General features: G+C 39.9%; 1 protein-coding gene across 1 annotated transcript; it reads right to left on the bottom strand.

Annotated features, from left to right (window-relative positions):
* On the bottom strand, window positions 1–20,021 carry LOC120107613. The gene is made up of 3 exons (XM_039120965.1): window positions 19,926–20,021; window positions 1,723–2,290; window positions 1–1,361 (listed from the first exon to the last, which is right to left on the bottom strand). Exons 1-3 carry the CDS (start codon window positions 20,019–20,021, stop codon window positions 61–63), a joined length of 1,965 nt encoding a protein of 654 aa, XP_038976893.1. The 3' UTR covers window positions 1–60.
* Between the last annotated feature and the right edge of the window lie 232 nt (window positions 20,022–20,253).

The raw sequence follows: 20,253 nt of genomic DNA, 5'->3' as shown, positions 1-20,253 counted from the left end.
ATGCCCTAGTGAACAAAGTCTCTCAAAAAGACTTCTTCCAAATTCAGCATTCTCGGAAACCTACATAGAATATAATGTTAAAGATAAGGTGGAGCATTTGGTAAGTGAAAAAATGAAAGACCAACTGATACAAAGGGCTAAACAGACCTTGCTTTTAACCATAGCAGGAAGCTGGTATTCATCACCAATAAGAACAGCATGCTGTATGCCTAGTACCTGTAGAGGTATTAATGATTCACATTCTTTCAACTGTGCAGCCTCATCGACAACTAACATCTCTAGTGGTCTCTTTGTCCCAATGTCATGTAGCTTAAAAGAACTAGAAGAGGTACAGAATATAAGGGTTGTGCTTTGCAAACAGAACTCTTGGATTGAACGTTTGTCAATAAAAACGGGGACAGGAAGATGTTCTGAAAAGTATTTTAATATTATAAATAAGAAATATCTTGTCTGATGTAGCTCAAATGTTATAGTTTTACTGGCCTGTATGTTGTTCAGCAAATCCACAGGCGAAGAGATCTCATAATCTTCATGGTATGTCAGTTCAAATAGATCTTCTAGCTTTTCATCAGAGACATCTTTTGAGCGTAACAGACGTCCAAAGTTTTCTATAACCTTTAGCACAAGGTTCATGCATTTAAAGATGTCCTTGGAGGTATAAGCACTTGGCAGATCCTCAGACAATGTTCTGATACATCTACTAAGGTTTTTTGAAAGACTATCAAATCGGCATATGACATGCTCCCTAAATGTCATCTTTATTCTCTCAGTTTCTTCTTCTTCTTCTTCTTCTTTACTTCGAATATATATTTGGTACTGAGAAACAGCATTCTGCAAAAAATTTGTCATTGAATTTATGCACTGCCTCCAACCTGTTAGTGGCGCTAAGCACTTTGAAAGCCTCTCGACACGATTATCCAAAAATACCATAGAGAGATCGTCACCAATCTTCATCCGATCCTTGTTTCCAAATAGAACTAGATCTCCCAAGGAATTTTTATCACCATCTGAAAACTCTCTGATTAACCTGAGGAGGCGTGATGCAACTTCCAAAATTGCTGTATTTGTAGGAGCACATGTAAGCGTCCTGCATTTTTTAGCTAGGAGAGTCCATAAAAGAGTACTGATTGTTTTTGTTTTCCCAGTCCCAGGAGGTCCCCATATGAGTTTAATAGAGTTAGGCCTCTGTTGTCTTGCTGAAATACAATCTAACACAGCAGTCAGTTGTGAATCATTTAGCTTGAACTGTTGTAAACTATCACGTGCCTTCATATCATGAAAATAGGTTGATTCTTCAGATGAAGATGAATTACAATCTCCCGCCATCTGTTGTGGGAAGAAATTAAAGCTTATTGTGAAATCTCAAGGCATCAACTAACAAGTTGGGGACAAATGTCAGTGTAGAACTAGGAACTTCATGATAATATCAAGTCTTCCTTAAATAAAAAACATGGTGGTGTAGCTGTGAAACAATAACCAGGTGAGAAATGCAGCATTTTTTTTTTTGGATCAACCACTTCATGTTGACGTACATTTCATGTTGCTACACAATACATGAATATTTTTTATAGTAGTTGATCCTTAAGCATGAGATTGATGCACATAAAAGTTTCTTACTATAATATCATCAATATGAGTTGATTACTGAACAGCTCATGGGCAAAGACTAGATAATATTAGGTAAATGTACATATTAACATTAAATCAAAATCACTTTCTTACATACCGTAGAGTCGTAGCATAAGATCTTCTTGATAATGTTAGTGTTTCTTTGCTTCGCCATTTCTTGATCTAGTGACTTCCAGATGCGATTATATGTCGTCATATTTAGTAAGAATACTGCAAAAAGTGAATCACTATGCTTCTGCTTTCCACCATATTGTTTAACTTCCACCTTTTGTGATGTTCTAATAATGAAGTGATTAGGTGGAAGGCTTTCATCATCTCCACCTTTGACTACTGAAGCAATAATGTAAGGTGTTCCTCTCCGAGTTAAGTCAGATATATACCTTGGTCTTGTTTCAGATAAAACAAATATATCAGACAGTTTTGGCTCATAAGCTGCATTGCCATATGTATTTGAAGGCTTCATTTGGTTTTCAACCACAATTTGGAAACTTAACTGTTTGTTTGGCACAATTTCTTCAACTGATTCTATTTTTATAGAAGGAGCATGACAAATTTCCTCCAGAGCTGAGTACAGATCAGCACGTATTTCTTCCATCAAAGGAAATATGAATGAACCTAAATAGTAGTCCAGAGATGCAAACTTTTCTGGAATCTTCTGAACCTGTCAAAGATGCAGAAATTAGTTGCTTACATATATCATGAAAGGGATTGTCTCATAATTATAAGAAAATATTAGAATATAGACAGGGTTGTTGGCTCCACCACTGAACTGAAAACTCATTTGTGAAAACCATGTCATGAACATATAATTAACATGGAAATTAAGATGTTTTATATTTTGAAAATTAAGAGGCTAAAACATAATGAAAGCAAGGTTTAAATGATGTTAAATGCTTCACAAACTTGGCCCATGTCATTTGGTTTCAATCCAGGTCCAGCTCATCAAAAGGAATTAATTATGGCATAATGTTCTGAGCTTTTGCTTTCTTTTTTTAAGGAACCTGAAACTTGTTTGATGGGAGATACAGAGGCACTTACTTGGATTTTTTCTTTTTCTTTTTGATAAATAAGTTTCATTTATTGGGAGTCTCTATAGCATTGCTCTTAACGTATTTCTCTTGACCCTTCATTTGAGCTTCAAACATTCTTCAGTCTATTAACAATAGCGATTAACAAAGATTTGGGTCATGTAATTCTTTCAAAGCAGGTATGACATTCTAAGTATGAGAATGACGTGCCATTATATTGCAGATGACTTAAGCCCATTAATCTAACTTGAGTTGTCTTGCACTCAAATTACCATTTGAGTGACTTATCTGTCAGTAGCGATCATAACCTCAGCGTTATACTTCATGCTGATTGCGGCAACATTATATTTCATGCATCGGGGCTTGGTTTGGTTTATTATTATTCATTTTTGGATGAGTAGGTTGTTGCATATGACATAAAGAAGCAGAAAATGGATTTCTTTGATCCTTCCAGGCCTCAAGATTTTCTGTTCATCTCTGGCACGAAGGTAATTTACTTTACTGTTCACATGTGATAAATAACAGCTTGTTTCAAGTGATACTGAAATGATTTGGTTGGGACATACAGATGCGGTCTCGTGCACAGAACAGACTGTTGGCAGATGACTCTGATCTGCCCTTGAGAAATCAGATTGTTGGCAGATGAAATAGCACTATATATCAAAATGTAAATACGTAAGTATAATTGAGTGTGAATCTTCCCAGCTTCGGCAACATTGCATGAGACAAAATTTTGCTTGACAGCATTCCAAGCTAATGAGAAACAAATAAACTTACAAATATGATATAACAATCATCCCTAAAATCACCAATGATTTGCTAAACCAACATGAATGAGCAAATAGATAAATAGATAGATATAATATAACTTGAAACGAGCTAATGGTTCATAGGATTAACCGTCTTAGAAAAGTAAGTAGTGATGTGGCAAAAGCAGGCTTTAGGCAAGAGCACATTATTTAGATCATCTCTAAAGGTAAATCTGCAATAATAATCAAATGGGAGTAAGTTAATTGGTTTTGCTGGAAGAAAGGCCTGGAACAGAGGAATTCCATCTCCTCTTGACCCTTCATTTCAGCTTCAAACATTCTTCAGTTTATTAACAATAGCGATTAACAAAGATTTGGGTCATGTAATTCTTTCAAAGCAGGTATGACATTCTAAGTATGAGAATGATGACATGCCATTATATTGCAGATGACTTAAGCGTATTAATCTAACTTGAAGTTGGTTGCATCTTTCATTTGTTTGCCGTTTTGAAAAAATAGTTCAAACTTGAAGTCAACATGCAAGTCAATGAATTATAAAAACCACAACCTTATGGTCACTTGTTAACTTCAAACAAAATCCCATTCTCAGACAACTTTGCCACTGGTTCCCGATTGATAGCTTCAACAAATGTCCAGTAGATGGCATTTTCGACATATATATATATATATATATACACACACACTCCTTAATTACATTTACATTGTCATGGTTCTTAATATACAAGTGAAATGGCATTTCTGTGCTTAGTGTTAAGCATGAAAAGAGTAACGAGGAATACATGAGAATAGATTATTCCCCCTGAAAACTAACCATTGTGACTCCAGCTGCGCTAGTAAACCAGCTGGGATCGAAACAGAACTGGATCGGAAGCAGGTCAGAAATGGAAGGGAGGTTCATATTATGAGTGTAACGGGAGATGTTGTTCGATATTTATTTTATAGAGGAAGTTACAGTGAAAAATGGCAAAGGAAACATATAAAACAAGATTAATCACAGACTTATAACAATAATATAACTCTAGAGTCATAAATAAAAAAAGAACAAAATACGTGAGAGAGACCTTGTCTTTGAAGAGATCTTTGTTGAGGACATCTTTCAGAGACCAAGAGAAGATTAGTTTCACAAGATCTCCTTCCCGTTTCTCACCCTTCTCCATGCCCTCCCCTTCTTCTACCAGCTCCTCTTTTCGTTGTGGCAATAACAATGTGGGGTCGTTATTATATAGTCCGAGGTTCGTGGTTGTATCTTTCCCACGAAAGAAGGACACGGATTCCTTCGAGCCCGGAGACCGTTGGATCATCCACTTCTCGCTTTAAGATCTGTGCAGTGGACGATTAAATGGCCGCCGAGCGCGAGGGAAGGTGCAGCTTTCTTTGGCGCGAAGGATACAACCACGATCCATTAGCTTGAACGGACGCTTATGTGCAAATACGACGGCTTGGAAATTGGACCACAAGTCGGAACACGAAACGCCGGCTCAACCACGATCCGTTAGTTTGAACGGACGCTTATCTGCAAATACGACGGCTTGGAAATTGGACCCCAAGTCGGAAAACGAAGAGCCGGCTACGTTTTGGAGCACTTCTTCGGAACACGAACAAGCTGCAAATATATTTTTTGCCATCTAACTAAGAAATTCTCCCGCATCCAAGTATGGGACTTTACTCTAAAATTCACAGTTTCCTCTTATTTCCTTAAGAACCAAGGGAAGCAAAAGAAAAGTCATGCAGGAGACGTGGCATTGCTTTGGGAGAAAAGACTTGACCAACCCACCAATATTGTCCTGCGAAGGGTTTAATGAAGCCTATAATATACCTGGTCGGCTCCCTTAGTCGCTCCATCATGCAATTCTAAGAATCTTGTGACAACTTATGGAGCACGCCCCACCATTTTCGGTATTCCTTTACTTTTGTTTAGCCTTGATGCTTCATCCACATCATCACCTGCATCCCATCACATAGGTGAAATTATTGCATGCATTGCATGCATAACTGATGGGAGGCAAAATGGATCGTCCTGCTCTAGTGTGGAACTACCTAATTTCTGCCGAGCAGACCTCAGAGCTGAGCAGGCCAGGTCTCATTTCTGCTAAAGAGCCAGGCCGACCTCGAATCCCACCGAAGACCGAGCCAACCTCGACCAGAGGTTAGGCCGACCTCAGCCCCCGCCGAAGGCTGAGCTAACCTCGCCAAGCACATGCCGCGGCCTCCAAGCTTGCCCGACCTCGCCTGTAGCCGTACCCGCGCATGCGCCCACGCCCGCACATGTGGCCGAACATTCCAGCCAGCCAGCCCATTTCCACAAATCATGCTGCTGCCATAACCTCCAGCAACCTCACCACACCATACTTTGCTTTCTGGTCACGCCATGACTAGGGGTGCAAATGGGTCGGGTCTGGTTGGGTCCTGAGTGACAATTTCCTATACGAAATCTTGTGACGTGTCCATCACAGTTACCTTCTACTCTAGAGGAGGAGAGGGGCCATCCATGGCCCTATTGGATCCTTCTCGACCCAGTCTCCATGGGTGAGGGGATCATATGACTAATAAGAACTGCAACACATAGCTTAAAAAGCTTATAAGCTATTGGGAGGATGACATGTTTAAGCTAACAAACTTATATGGCATCCTTTTTATTAGTCAATATCGGACTACAACAATAGATATATAGGAAATATATAATGGTCGTGCAATAGATTAAGTTATCCATTGACTTAACAGCATAACATCTACATTTCATAGCTCGAAGGGTGATGAATCCTCTGAAAAGATGTGGAAATCATCATCAGATGAAATTGATTAGCCAACATCATATGCACTTGAGGTGTTTTGGTGCGACATTGCAGTACATCTAAGGGGACTTGCTAGGATCGATCATAAGTGAACTCGTGTCTGAAAAGATACTTGTATCCAGGATCAAAATCTTGAACAAAACAGTTAACAAGCAAGAAAAGAAAGCAATATTTTCTCTGCAAAAAGACAAATAATGCCATAAAGGCATAGTTCAAGGGCCGACAGAAAGCAATATTTAGACGTCGAAGATCCAACATCTGAGCTGGACATGAGCGCAATAAAAAGTTCAACATTCAGACATAATAAGAACTGATTTATTTTAATCTCATCCTCATTAGTTTATCTGGATTTCTTGTAGATTTTTGTTGTACTCAATGCAAACCTAATTCATTGAGAACCTCTGATCTCTAGAATTGGCTTCTGCTCCAAAACAGGCAGCAGAGCCAGCTGATCTACTTCCCATGAAGAATTTATTCTAGCTGGGCCGGAGTGTAATGCAACATGTCAGTTTACGTTTCATGCAAGACCCCCATGATCAGGGAGGGCGTCTTGGTTGGAGTCATGACCCATCATGATCAGTTTCCTATGTAGTCCTAAACTGCAGGGGATTGCAGTGGATAAAATTATGTGGCTTAAGCAATACCTTTTCCTTTTCTATGGTTAAACAACAGACACTATGAGTGATTTAGTGTAGGATGAGCACTATCCCTGCTAAGCGTTAATTCACATTTATGCTTGGTGATATAGCAATCTTGAGCAACAATTGATGCTCAACTGATCCACAGATGACAATTCTCAATCTGCAATGACTCAAAACTACCTCATTTGACAACTGGACAAATAATTGCAATGCTTTGTCTCTTCAATCAAACATAAGGTTTGTCTCTCGTCCTTATCATGAAAAAAATAGTGCCATTAGAGGCAATTTTTTGGTTGCATAGTAGGTTAGCCTAGAGCAAAAATGGGTTGACTTTAACCCTAGCTCATTTTGTTTAGGAATAAATTGTGTCATTTATGGAAAAAGAAACTATACATTTCAATACCTGATACAAGAGTAGTTTTGTTAGTATTTGATGGCTTAAAATGGAACAAATAAACAAAAGAATGGATAAAAATAAAAAGACACTCCTCCAAGTTTGGGCTATTTATACTTAGATCTCAAAAGTTAAAAAAGTATCAATTAGCCATCAAAACTTCAAATTCATTGCAATATAGCCCAGTCGTCTTCAAAACGCCACCACTGAGAGGCACCTAATAAATGAACTTTTGTAAAATTTTAGAACTACCCTTACAACTAACTTAGCAAGGGGTTCTTGTTTTGGTGTGAATTGAAAGAGAGAGAAAGGAGAGTTACATGATGGAGTGCTTTGAGATCTATGCAAATAGATGACTGACAAAGGACTAATTACTTTGAGATTTGTGCAGGTAGATGGATGATGAGGATGGATTACTTTAAGATCTATCCATGTGGATGAATGCTGGAGGATGGAGTGCTTTGATATCTATAAGTGCTTTGGGATTTGTATAAGCAAATGGATGACAAAGAACAGACTACTTTGAGATATATGCAGACGAATAAATGATAGAGAATTGAGTGCTTTGAGATCTATGCAGATGGATGAATGATAGAGGATGGTCTACTCTAAGATATGTGCAGGTGGATGAATGATAGAGAATGAGATATTTTGAAATCTATGAAAACAAATAGATGACAGAGGACGAAGCGCTTTGAGATTAGTGCAAGTGAATGAATGATAGAGCATGGAGTGCTTTGAGATCCATGCATGTGATAATAGAGGATGGAGTGCTTTAAGATCAACGCATGTGAATGGATGATAGAGGATGGAGCGTTTTGAGAACTATACAGGTGGATGGATGATAATAAGAGAATTGCTTTGAGATCTATACATGTGGATGAATGATAGAGAATGGAGTGCTTTGAGATCTATGCATGTGGATGAATGATAAAGAATGGAGTGTTTTGATATCTATGCAAGTGAATAGATGAGAGAAGATATAACACTTTGAGATCTATGCAAGTGGATGGATGATAGAGGATAAAGTGATTTAAGATCTATGCAAGCGAAAGGATGATAAAGCATGGAGCACTTTGAGATTTTGTGCAAGCAAACGGATGAGAGATGGAGGGCTCTGAGATCTATGTAGGTAGATAAATGATAGATGTGAAGAGCTTTGAGATATGTGTAAGTAGATGGATGATAAAGGATGGAGTGCTCTAAGATCTGTAATGGATGATAGAGGATGGAACACATTAAGATCTGTGCAGGTTTATGAATGATGGAGGATGGATTTTTTTAAGATTTGTGCAGGTGTATGAATGATAGATGACAGAGCATTTTAAGATCTATATAGATAGATGAGTCACAGAGTATGGAGCACTTTGGGATCGTGTGAAAGCCACAATCAGCCCTATGTGAATTAAGGGTATTTTGATCTTTTTTCTTACTCCATTAATGGTGTTAGAATCTAGAAAGACAGTTGGAGTATATTACAGCGAAATTGAAGTTTTGATGGTTAGTTAGAATTTTCTAAACTTTTGGGGTCTAAGTGCAGCTGGCCCCGATTTGAAAGGGTGTTTTTATAATTTTTCCAAAAGAATATTCACTTCCATGTTTTTCTACAACTAAGTATAGAGCCTAGTTTGGAAGTAAGATTTTGGGATGACTTATTATTTAGCATAGCAGATACTGGAGCATAATGGGATAAGCAGGAACTTAAAATCGTGATTTGTTCCCTATTTAATCATTACTTTATCAAAGTACAACTACATGTGTAGGTTATTATTTGGATGAAAAATATACACGCTTGCATTTTTGTTTTTTTTTTTTAAGTGAGGTTTTCAGATATATTTACTAATCAAGAGGGATAAAATATAAGGATAGTATAGCTCTAGAGACTTGGCAGGACGACCACTGATCTTAGCTTATTCGATTTGATTGTTAACTATCAGGGACTGGTGTTCCACAGGCTTCCAAAATGTCATGTTTGACATGCATATCGGGGATAAGGTGGGATAACCACCAATATCCAACCTCTTATCTGCTCTCCAAATGCAGGCCCAAATCTAGCCGTTAGACTATCGCATCTATACTATTTGCTCACACGACGTGATAACATGCAAATATTCAATTGACAAATTCAGGAATAACTAATGGGTTAATTGGAGAAACTTCCTCCACCGTCCATTCAAAAAAAGAAAAAAAAGAGATATTACTAATGGATTGCATGGCTTATTCATAGGCACTGGCATAATCTCTTTTTTGTAGAATATATATATATATATATATATATATATATATATATATATATATATATATATATATATATAAAAGAGAAATAGTCCTCTGTCATATATTACAAAGAAATATATATATATATATATATATATATATATATATATATATATATTTAGATGACATAATTTTCAAATATTATATATTTTGAAATACATGAAATGGGTTCAAAAAATCCCTCTCATGCGTCTTTTGCCAATTGATTTATTTTATGTGGCGTGCGTGCGTGCGTGCGTGCGTGCGTGCGTGCGTGCTTGTGGAAGCACTTGGTTCCGATCCTAAAACAGTCTTGGCACGACAGTATTCTACCTTGGAATTGCCTTGGTGTTGATCCTAATAGGAAATGAGTACAGTATAGCTGGTTTTTGGGTAGACTCGGTCCGACCTGGTATGGTTTCAGCTTGGGCCTTTTGGAACTATTTGTCTGAACGTTTGGGTGAGCGCATTGATAGCGTGGAGATCTTCTGGTAATTTTAGTACTTTCTCTCCATGTAGAAATCCCATTTCCTCACTTCATACCACTCCCATCTTTGGCTTATTGGTGAAGAAGAATGGGCACGTGCTGCCCTCTCTGTAATCTCTCTTATGCCTTCTCCCTGTTACTCCTGGAGAGGTTATCATACTTCCGAGAACAAGAGCTCTGTTGTTGTTGCCATCCATGCTTCTCCATTTTATTTCTTATAACATTCTTAAAACTAAGAAAGATTTTGCCAAAATTTTCTTAGAACGTTGAGACCTCCACGGTGGTAGCCGTGATAGTTAACATTGGTAAACCTAAGTTTGGAGCAGTTACTCTTGTGGGATGCACTTAAGCATTCATGAGTCGCTAATTGAAGCTTTGATTAAAGATTTTCTAATGGAACCTAACTACATGGTTATTTTGAAAAGGCTCTCAACAAGTGCCGGACAATGTGTCTGAGAGTACATGTCAAGTCGATGTTCAACAAGACTCAAGATAATGTGCAACAGATGAGTAGTTGTATGCATGAGAGTTTATGGCATATTGTATCTGTTGAGTAATAATAATCCTATTTTGGATAGGTTAAGCACTCTTATGGCACTTACATACTTTCGTCTATCTATCTCTGCTCAGGATTTTAGATAGGATCTTAATAGTTTCGTCAAGCTTCTTTGTATTATTTATTTAATAAAACGGGATGTAGATTTTTGACCCATTTAATTATAAACAAGTTGGGTTTTGGTTGATAGGTTTTTGACCTATCATGTATCCGACTAACCAGTGTATGATCCAACTCGACCCATTTACCACCCTTACACTATATATCATTTCTTTAAGGCCCTTGGTTGCCAATAAATAAAATTGGTGATGCCAAGAGAACTTTCATTTGGAAAGATTTTAGCTTCGTAATTGGTGGGTTTTGTCTTGTCAATTAAATTAAGTATGGTTCGCAAGTTGAAATCACAAGAAAACTTGGAATCAAGGTTTTAAGAATCTTAATCTTGGTTCTGCTAGACAAGTGGTGTTGGAAGTATTTTTGCAGGCTCAAAGTGGATGGCTTTCATTTCTCAAATCAATTACAACACACAAGAAAATGTTCTCCTTCCTTGAGCTTTTCCTTTTTGCAAGAAGTGTTGAAAACCAAGGAGAGTGGAATATCTTAATTTTTGGCTAATCGGACAAGAACAAATTTGTGGCGGATAGATGGCTTATTGACTTCCTCCTTTGTGATTCGTTCCAAATGGTGTACCAGAGGTTGCTGATACCGCTGACAGATCTACTTCAGAGGCTTCTCAAATCTGGTTGATTGAAGGTGAGTCCTAGTTGTTTCATATCTCTAAGGAGGTCGACAGAGATGGATTTCTTTAAAGAATTTTAAGTCTAATGCATGTTTTGAATTTGATCCATCCCTAGGTTATTGTGTGCTTTGTAATGCTACTAGCTAGTATGTTTTCACCAACTTTGTATGTCCTAATGCCCCAAGCATTTGGGAGATCTCTAAGGCTGAACTAATGATTCACAGATGGCTGGGCTCACTTTTGTTTTCTCGGCAAATTAGAAACTGTAAAGAACAAAGACGAGCTCGTGAAATGTCTAGTGGAGGCTATGGAAAGAGAGATGCAAGAATATTCAGATACTTTAATAAGCAAATTCATATACTGATTTGAGAAATCTAGAATCATTAATTAGGAACAATGAGTTTTGATAGCGCCGGCCAAATTGACCAAAAGACTTGCGCAGTTCCATAAATCCTCATTTTGATGTTTAATTCGATACGAACTCCATCCTTCAATGAAAAAATCCTTTGTTTTTATCAAAGTTCATTTGTCCAGTGAGACCATCTTGTTTCAGTCTCCCTTGGTCCAATCCAGTCATATTGCACCATCTCATTTAGATCATTCGGGTTTATTTATGTAATATATACAAATTTCTTTGTCAAGCGAACAATGGAGGAACTTTGCAAGGCTTAAAGCCTCTTGTCAATAAGTATACTCTCCTTTTTACACAGAAATCTCTGTTTTCTATATCCCTTCCTAAAATATAAACAGATAAAGCCAGAAACGTGTAGCAACTAAACGTGCAGTATATATTTCTCTTGTGCAGTATCAGCTAGAAATTGACAATCTAGGGAAAGTCTAGCATCTAATTTATCATCACTGCATTCATTGGGTATTCAAGCGACGCATAGACATGCCTACTATATGCATATCCAATCTTTTGCGGTCTCAACACAAGCATTTTGGCTTCATAAAAGAGGCAAACAAGCTTAGTTTAGAACAAACTGCAAAAGAACTTCGATCTACGTGCTATGTATCAATGGCATATCAACAAACTAGGAAGAATTTTGTTGACTGTGACATACCCTAAATTTATGGAGCACTCTGGAGCACGAATAAGCTATATATTTTCAGCAAACGAAGAAAGAAGTTCTCCCATTTACTCTTCTGGTTATACTAGAATATAAGAGCCACTTCCCAAAGTCATCTTCTGTTTTTGCTTATTTCCTTGGAAACCAAGGAAACTAAAAGAGAAGTCAGGCAGGAGACGTAGCACTGCTTTGGGAGAAGACTTGGCCAATCCATCGATCTCGTACGAAGGCTTTGGCAAAGCTAATATTCGTGTCGGCCAAAGCGGTGCGGTCGGTTTTAGGCCCTGTTTGGGGGAGCTGTTGGCAGTAGAGCTGTTGGAAGTAGAGCTGTCTGAAATAGAGCTGTTATAAAAAGCTGTTTGTTGTTTGGTAACTATATTTTTAAAGTGCTGTGGCACTTTAACATATGTTTGGTAAACAAACTGAGAAAGTACTTTTATATGACAAAATTACCATAAAGGACATTGCATAGTATTATACAATAGAGCATGATAAAACATAACATATATTAATACATAATATATGATATAGTATAATATTACTGTAATATAAAATATTATTATTATAATATAGTAATATGATATTGCATAGCATAGCATAATGATAATATAATTATTAGAGTAAATTAATTTTCTATTATATAACATAATATTAAATTATTTAACATAACATATTAATGTATTATGATATAATGTAATATATATTATATTTATAGTATAATACAATAATAAAGATATAAAATATTATAATTATTAGTATTAATTAATTTTTCATAATATAACATAATATTAAATTATTTAAAATAACATATTAATGTATTATGATATAAGGTAATATAATATAATATGTATAGTATAATACAATAATAAAGGTATAAAATAATATATTATTAGTATAAATTAATTTCTCATAATTTAACATAATATTAAATTATTTAACATTACATATTAATGTATTATGATATAATGTAATATAATAATATATTTATAGTATAATACAACAATAAATAACCATTTATCTGTTTAATAGATTATCTCTTTATTTAACTATTTGCAATGGCGACAAATTCACCATACTTATCAATATCATAAGGATCAGATTATTTGCCACTCACTCATTATTTTTCTTTTTATTTATTTATTTATACGTTCATTCGCATATATATTTTTATTTATGCATTTATTTATTTATTATTTTATCCATTGAAATGTATTTATTTATTATCTTATTTATTCATTCATTCATTCATTCATTTATATAAATATTTATTTATTTATTTATTTATTCTTTTCTTTTCTTTTCTTTTCTTTTCATTTATTTTATTTTCTTTTCTTCTTTTTTTCCTTTTCTTTTTTTCTTCTCTTCTTCTCCTTCCTTCCTCTGCCCCCTTCTCCGTTCTTCTCCTCCCGCGCGGCCGGCAGCACCGGAAGGGGGCCAGGCCACGGTGGCCGCGGGAGGGGGCCGGGCCGTGGCCGGCGGCAGTCTCGGTGGCCGACGGCGCCGGAGGGGGTGCGGCCCTACGGCGGCGGGGGAGAGGGACGGGGTGCAGCGGCGGGGGAGAGGGAGGGGGTGCGGCGGCGGGGGAGAGGGAGGGGGTGCGGCACTGCAGCGGGGAGACACTGCAGCGGCGGGGGAGAGGGAGGGGGTGCGGCGGCGGGGGAGAGGGAGGGGGTGCGGCACTGCAGCGGCGGGGGAGAGGGAGGGGGTGCGGCGGCGGGGCACTGCAGCGGCGGGGAAGAGGGAGGGGGTGCGGCGGCGGGGGAGAGGGACGGGGTGCGGCGGCGGGGGAGAGGGAGGCACAGCAGCGGCAGCGGCGGCGGTGATGCGGGGGGGAGGGGTGGGGGTGCGGGTGGGTTGGGAGGTGGTTTGGGAGAGGAACAGGGCCGGGGGGGGGGGGGTCGGTTGGGAGAGGAACAGGCGGTGAGGAACCTTTTTTGGGGAGGAATTTTTTTTTACATGGGGGTATTTTGGTCAAAAATACAGCTTTCCGAAAAAGCTGAAAACAGCATTTTCGGAAAGCTCCAAATTGGAGCTTCTTTCCAAAAGCTGTTTTCAGCTTCCCGCAAAAGCTGAAACAGCTTTTCAAAAAATTTACCAAACACCATTTTTTAGCTAAAAGTACTTTTGGAGGGCCAGAAAGTGCTTTTTGGCCCTCCAAAAGCTCCCCCAAACAGGGCCTTAGTCTCTTCGCCTTGCAAGGTCATCCTGGTGAGACCCACATCACTAATTTTCGTATTCCTTTCGCTTTTGTTGAGACTTCCATGCGTCATGAAGCACAGCATCACCTGCATGGTATCAGGGCTTTGGTGGAGGCGTTTGCGTCGAGGTTTGAAACAACGCCTTGCCCTATTATAACGACCATTATTTACCTTAAAAACATTTTTTTGTAATTTTATATTGAAAAATCACTAAAATAAAAACAGGGTTATAATGGCAAAAATATGAAGAATAACAAATAGGCAACGACGGTTGTTTTGTCTTTATTTCTTAATGAGTTTTTTTTGTCTCAATATCCTCTTAAATATTAAATTTTATATGAATATTCTTCCAAAATTAATATTTGCACGTATACCTGCGTAAAACATTTGTTTTACTATGTTACCTTTTTTTTATCCTCATTTTTGTATATGTATCCATGCCATCTAACACTGTTAAAAAATTAACAGTTTCAAATTAAAATGATTAAAATATTCTTAATGGATAGATGTGTAAAAAAAAATATTTATAAGGCGATCGCAATAGAGAACAAAAAAATATTATACAACAATCTTCCACTTATTTGCTAATAATAATAATAATAATAATAATTTTAGTAGGAAAAGATTTGCTTGGGTAGTTGCATCTAATAGGAAGTTCTAATTGTAGTTATCTAAATTTATTAAATCTTTTAAATTCCTAGATGGTGTCTCACCAGTAGAAAATATTTACAATGTTAAAGAAACCATAGAGTTGCATCATTTCTAAAACAGTACTTATGCAACATTTGAACTCTTATAAAACTACCTGAGTATAAGGGGAAAAAAAAGATAATAACTTCCTTGCCTAACAACTTTTATATCGTCTTCCACTTATTTGCTAATAATAATAATAATAATGCAGCAAAGTTAATTGAAAAAAAGAAATAAATAATATTGTGTATTATACAATGTATGTTCAAAGATGGACTATGCCTTGAACCTTGGATTGAACATAAATTCATGATTATAATTATCTAGGACGACAAGACCTTGATCTTAGAATCTTAAGAACTCATAAATTAATATTCACATTGTACACTACAACAAATCCAATATTCTCGAGAAAAAAAACATCCCCAGGAAAATCAATTTCATCATAAAAAAATTCTTTGGTGATGAAAAATATCGTCACGATGCTCACCAAGGAAAAATGCATCGCTATAGGTGTAGGGTGACAATAGAAATGTTTCACCAATAAATATATATTAATTGAGATGAAAATATATTCATCGTCAAATGATAAAGCATTGGTGATGATAGTTTCTGTCATAAGAAATTGAAAATTTTGTCATAATATGATATATTTTATATCACCAAAGATTAACCTATGGTGATATAAACAAATTCATCATGGAAGAGATTATATTTCTATGACATTAATATTCATCACAAAAAGTAAAAGGATACTCTTGGCTGCTAAAGATTAATCTATCGCGATTTTTTGCACCGTATCCAGCATGTATTGTCGGAGTAATGGACCATCAATTTGCACTATACATGTCCGGTCAAGCTAATGGGCCACTGGGATTAAAATTAATTATATGGCATTGGAGTGGTTGTATTGGCCCAATAGGTTGGTCCAGTCTAGTCAAGATTTCGTCAGAGCTTAAGTTAGTTGAAGCGAGAGAGTCTAATCTCTACAAGTTAAAAAGTGTGGCGTGGTTGGAGGCATGGTAAAATGGTAGAATGGGTGTAATTGACACGATGTGTATGCATAACTGTATACAAAGTGAGATAATATAAAAAAAGAGTTTGTAAAAGAAAGAGAGGCCTTCTCGACAACAATAAAACCTATCTTTTACAATATATTCTTTAGTCACCATAATTTAGGTTTTACAATAGATTTATGCAACATTCATTTATCCTCAGAAATTCTTGAAGTTTCAAGACATCTGATCTCGATCTCATCTTCTTCAAGTTTTGGCCATAGCTTCAGGGCATGCCGCACAAGATCCTTGCTCGAATATCAACTTGCTATCCCATTTTAGGCCAGAAAATAAGGAAAACAAGTTTTTGGCATGCCTGATGGGATCAAGATATAGCATCTAATCCCGATATCATTTTCTTCAAGTTTCGGCCATAACCTGGGGGCACGCCGCACAAGATCCTCGAATATTAACTTGCTATCCCATTTTAGGCCAGACAATAAGGAAAACAAGTTTTTAGCATGCCTGATGGGATCAAGATATGGAATGCTGCCAAAGAAGAAGAGTGACTCCTAGCTTTCCATAATTGTGCAATTGGAGAATAAGGATCCCAAGGAGAACAGAAGGAAACATCTTTTGCTTCAGAGGAGCAATAAGGATCCCAAGGAGAACAGAAGGAAACATCTCCACATCCATGGCAACCTTGTGCCATTGGTGGTGGAACCCAGTGTGGGATGTTTCTCAAAAGAAATTCTAGCTAGCATAAAGACCAACTTTCGATTAGTGTATCATTGCAATAGGTGGTCGGGAAGATGTGTGGTATCATCGCCTAGTTCAAGTATTATTTAGATGAGAGTCATAAGGATCTTTTGGAGGCATTAATGAGCCAAATCGCTATAGTCCTTAGGCCATCAGTTAGTCAACAAGAGAACTCTTCTTTGCAAATGTCCAAGTAGATCGACAAGCTGATTGCAGCATTGGCTAACCAAAATCGGTCTTTGTAATTATATTGTAATACATCCCGAATATGCAAATCTTTGAAAGCAATCCTTAAACTATTCATAGATCACCTACCTAGGATTTACAATACAACAATACGAAGATTTTAGAATGGTCTGACCTATAAACACTTACGTCATATGATAAAGGAAAAGTTGAATATTATATAGGAGAACCTTTAGAAATGAAGCCATATATACAAAACAACAAAAATTTTAGCAAGCCGCAAGTCCTAATGCAAGTAGGCACTTGGCCAGCTATAGGTTGGATGTAACTACCGGTGGAGATTCTATCGGTCGACCTGAGAATGATGATAGGCTTGTAGTTGATGTTGGGATCTGTTAGGGGAAAAACTAAAGTTATCCCAGAATGACCGGAAGGCGCCCGACCTATGGGCGCTCGACCGGAAGGCGCCCGACCAGAAGGCGCCCGACCTGGAGGCGCCCGACCTGAAGGCGCCCGACCTGGAGGCGCCCGACCTGAAGGCGACTAGCTCGGCTCGGCGTCCGACCAGACGCTGGACTCCGAGATGCCCCGTCAGAACATTCGACCTCAGTCTAATCTTCTTCGGGAGCCTAACTTCAAAAGCCCAACCTCACCACTCACCTACTACCGTCACCCCCTTCCGTAGCTCAACCGGAGACCATACCCTGCTTTGCCGCCAACAATTAATGTGCATGGCCTGTATTGATCTCCGGTTCACTCAACCATTAAAGCGTATGGCCTATGTTGATCTCCGGTTCACTCAACCATTAAAGCGTATGGCCTCTGCTGATCTCCGATTCACTCAACCATTAAAGTGTATGACCTTTGCTGACCTCCGGTTCACTCAACAATCAATGCGCGTGTTATCTACAGATCTCAAGCCCTCCACGGCAGGCAGTTGAACTACTCCGCCACGTTCGATCAGCCACGACGGCTCACTGACTCCGGTCTGATCTCCCACAACACTATATTAATGCACAGAATCGTGTTCAATCGGGAAAAAAACTATTGGCCCCGTCACTTCATAGGTAATACAATACCCCTCTATAAAAGGGGAACCCCTCCATCTTAGAAGGGGTTGGACTCTGAAACCCAGAAAGGCATATCTCCTCTCTCCTCTTACACATTAGCCCCCTCTAACTTAAGCATCGGAGGGCCGGCGCCGGAAACCCCGGCCACCGGCTTCTTGCAGGTCTTCCGGAGGACGTCATCCGCCAACGGACCACCTCCTCCTGCCGTTCCAGCATCGGAGCTCCTCCTTCTCAGCCGACGGTCACCCCCGGATCCAATTTCCAGCAACAGTTGGCGCTAGAGGAAGGGCCCGAGTCGTGGCTATGAAGTTGAGAAGTAAAAGAGCCTCCAATGCTTCCCAGCGTCTTCCATCAAGTCCTGCACACTCCGTCCAGAACTCGCCGCCTCCGGTCGACTCGGTTCCTCAAGTCCAGCCGGAACAGTTCAACATCCTGGTGCAGCAGGTATAAGCATTGGCCGCCGCCGTCCAAGGCCTGCGGCGTCAGGAAGCCTCACCTATGCTACCTCCACAGGCCCAGGTCCAGCCAGTGTCTCCCCCAAATGGACCGATCCTCCAGGGCCAAAATCTTCATGGCTCCTCCAGGGCTAATAATGAAGAACGAGCGTCTCCCCGGAGAGTACTGCCGGGAAGGAGCCTAGACAGGAGGCTGCAGCTCACGGAAGCTGAGTCAGCCCCGGACCGTCACGAGCCGAAGCAAACTACTGTGGCAATCCTTCAAGCTGGGGAGCTCGACAGGAAGGTCGAGAATCTTGAGCGCCAGATTGAGGCACTCCATAGCAGGAGGGCAAGGCGCGAGGATGACTTCGAATTTACCACCAAGTCCCCCTTCTCCCGTCAGATTGAGGATGAGCCGATCCCATCGAGGTTTAAAATGCCCCACGTGGAGCCCTACAACGGGATGACCGACCTCCTCGACCACCTGGAGAGTTACCAAGCCCTTATGGCATTGCAAGGGTCCTCGGAGGCTGTGCTCTGCAAAGCCTTCCCAGTGACCCTCCGAGGAACGGCTCGGCTTTGGTTTTCTGGGCTAAAGCCGAGCATGGTCTCCTCTTTTGAGCAGCTCGGCAGGCAGTTCGCCACCAACTTTGCGGCCAGCCGGCGCCAGCGGCGAACATTGGACTTCCTCCTGGACGTCAAGCAGCGGGAGGGGGAATCCCTCAGGGAGTATCTCGACCGCTTCACCGCTGCAACCTGGGAGGTCCGCGAGCTCGACCAGTCGATAGCCATGTCGGCACTGAAGACTGGGGCTCGCTCCTACAGATTCCTCTTCTCCATCGAGAAGAGCTTCCCCGCCGACTTCACCGAGATGCTGGCACGAGCTCGGAAGTATGCAAAGGCCGAGGAGGCCATCGCCTCCAGGCAGGATGCGACCGAGCAGGCTTCGAAGAAGCAGAAGAAGCGCCGCGAGGAGCGCGGCCCCCAGAGAAGCCCGTCTCCCCGCCGAAACAAAAATCTGCCACGGCTAAGGAGTCCACCTCGGCAGCAGGGACAGCGCAGACCAAGGTCTCCGCCCCGACCAAGATCTCCAGCATGGCCACGGGTACCCTCAGAGAGGTATGAGAATTACACTCCCCTCAACGCTTCCTGGATAGAGATCCTAATGGAGATCGAGGGCCGAGATTATTTCCAGCCTTCACCCCCGATACGGGATTCTGGAGCTTACCGCAATCCTAGGAAGTACTGCCGCTTCCACCAAGACCACGGCCATAATACGGAGGATTGCTTCCAGCTCCGGGACGAGATCAAGGCGCTCATCCATCGTGGAGTGCTAAACCGGTTCGTAAGGAACCGACATGAGGAAAGGAGGCCAGCAGAAAACACCGAGCAGCCCGAAGATCCAAATGCCAACAGACCCATCGCCGGCACCATCAACACCATTGGAGGAACCTCGGTCGGAGGGCCAGCCGAGGAAAGGGTTCCCCCAAAGCGCCCGCGTACTTCTGAAGCCATCTCATTCTCGGACGAGGACTTGAAAGGGGTTGAAACCCCAC

The sequence above is a fragment of the Phoenix dactylifera genome, unplaced genomic scaffold (assembly GCF_009389715.1).
Source record: "Phoenix dactylifera cultivar Barhee BC4 unplaced genomic scaffold, palm_55x_up_171113_PBpolish2nd_filt_p 000927F, whole genome shotgun sequence".
Taxonomy (NCBI): Eukaryota; Viridiplantae; Streptophyta; class Magnoliopsida; order Arecales; family Arecaceae; genus Phoenix; species Phoenix dactylifera.
The sequence above is the reverse complement of the archived record's forward strand: the minus strand, read 5'-3'. Positions and strand labels throughout refer to the sequence as shown.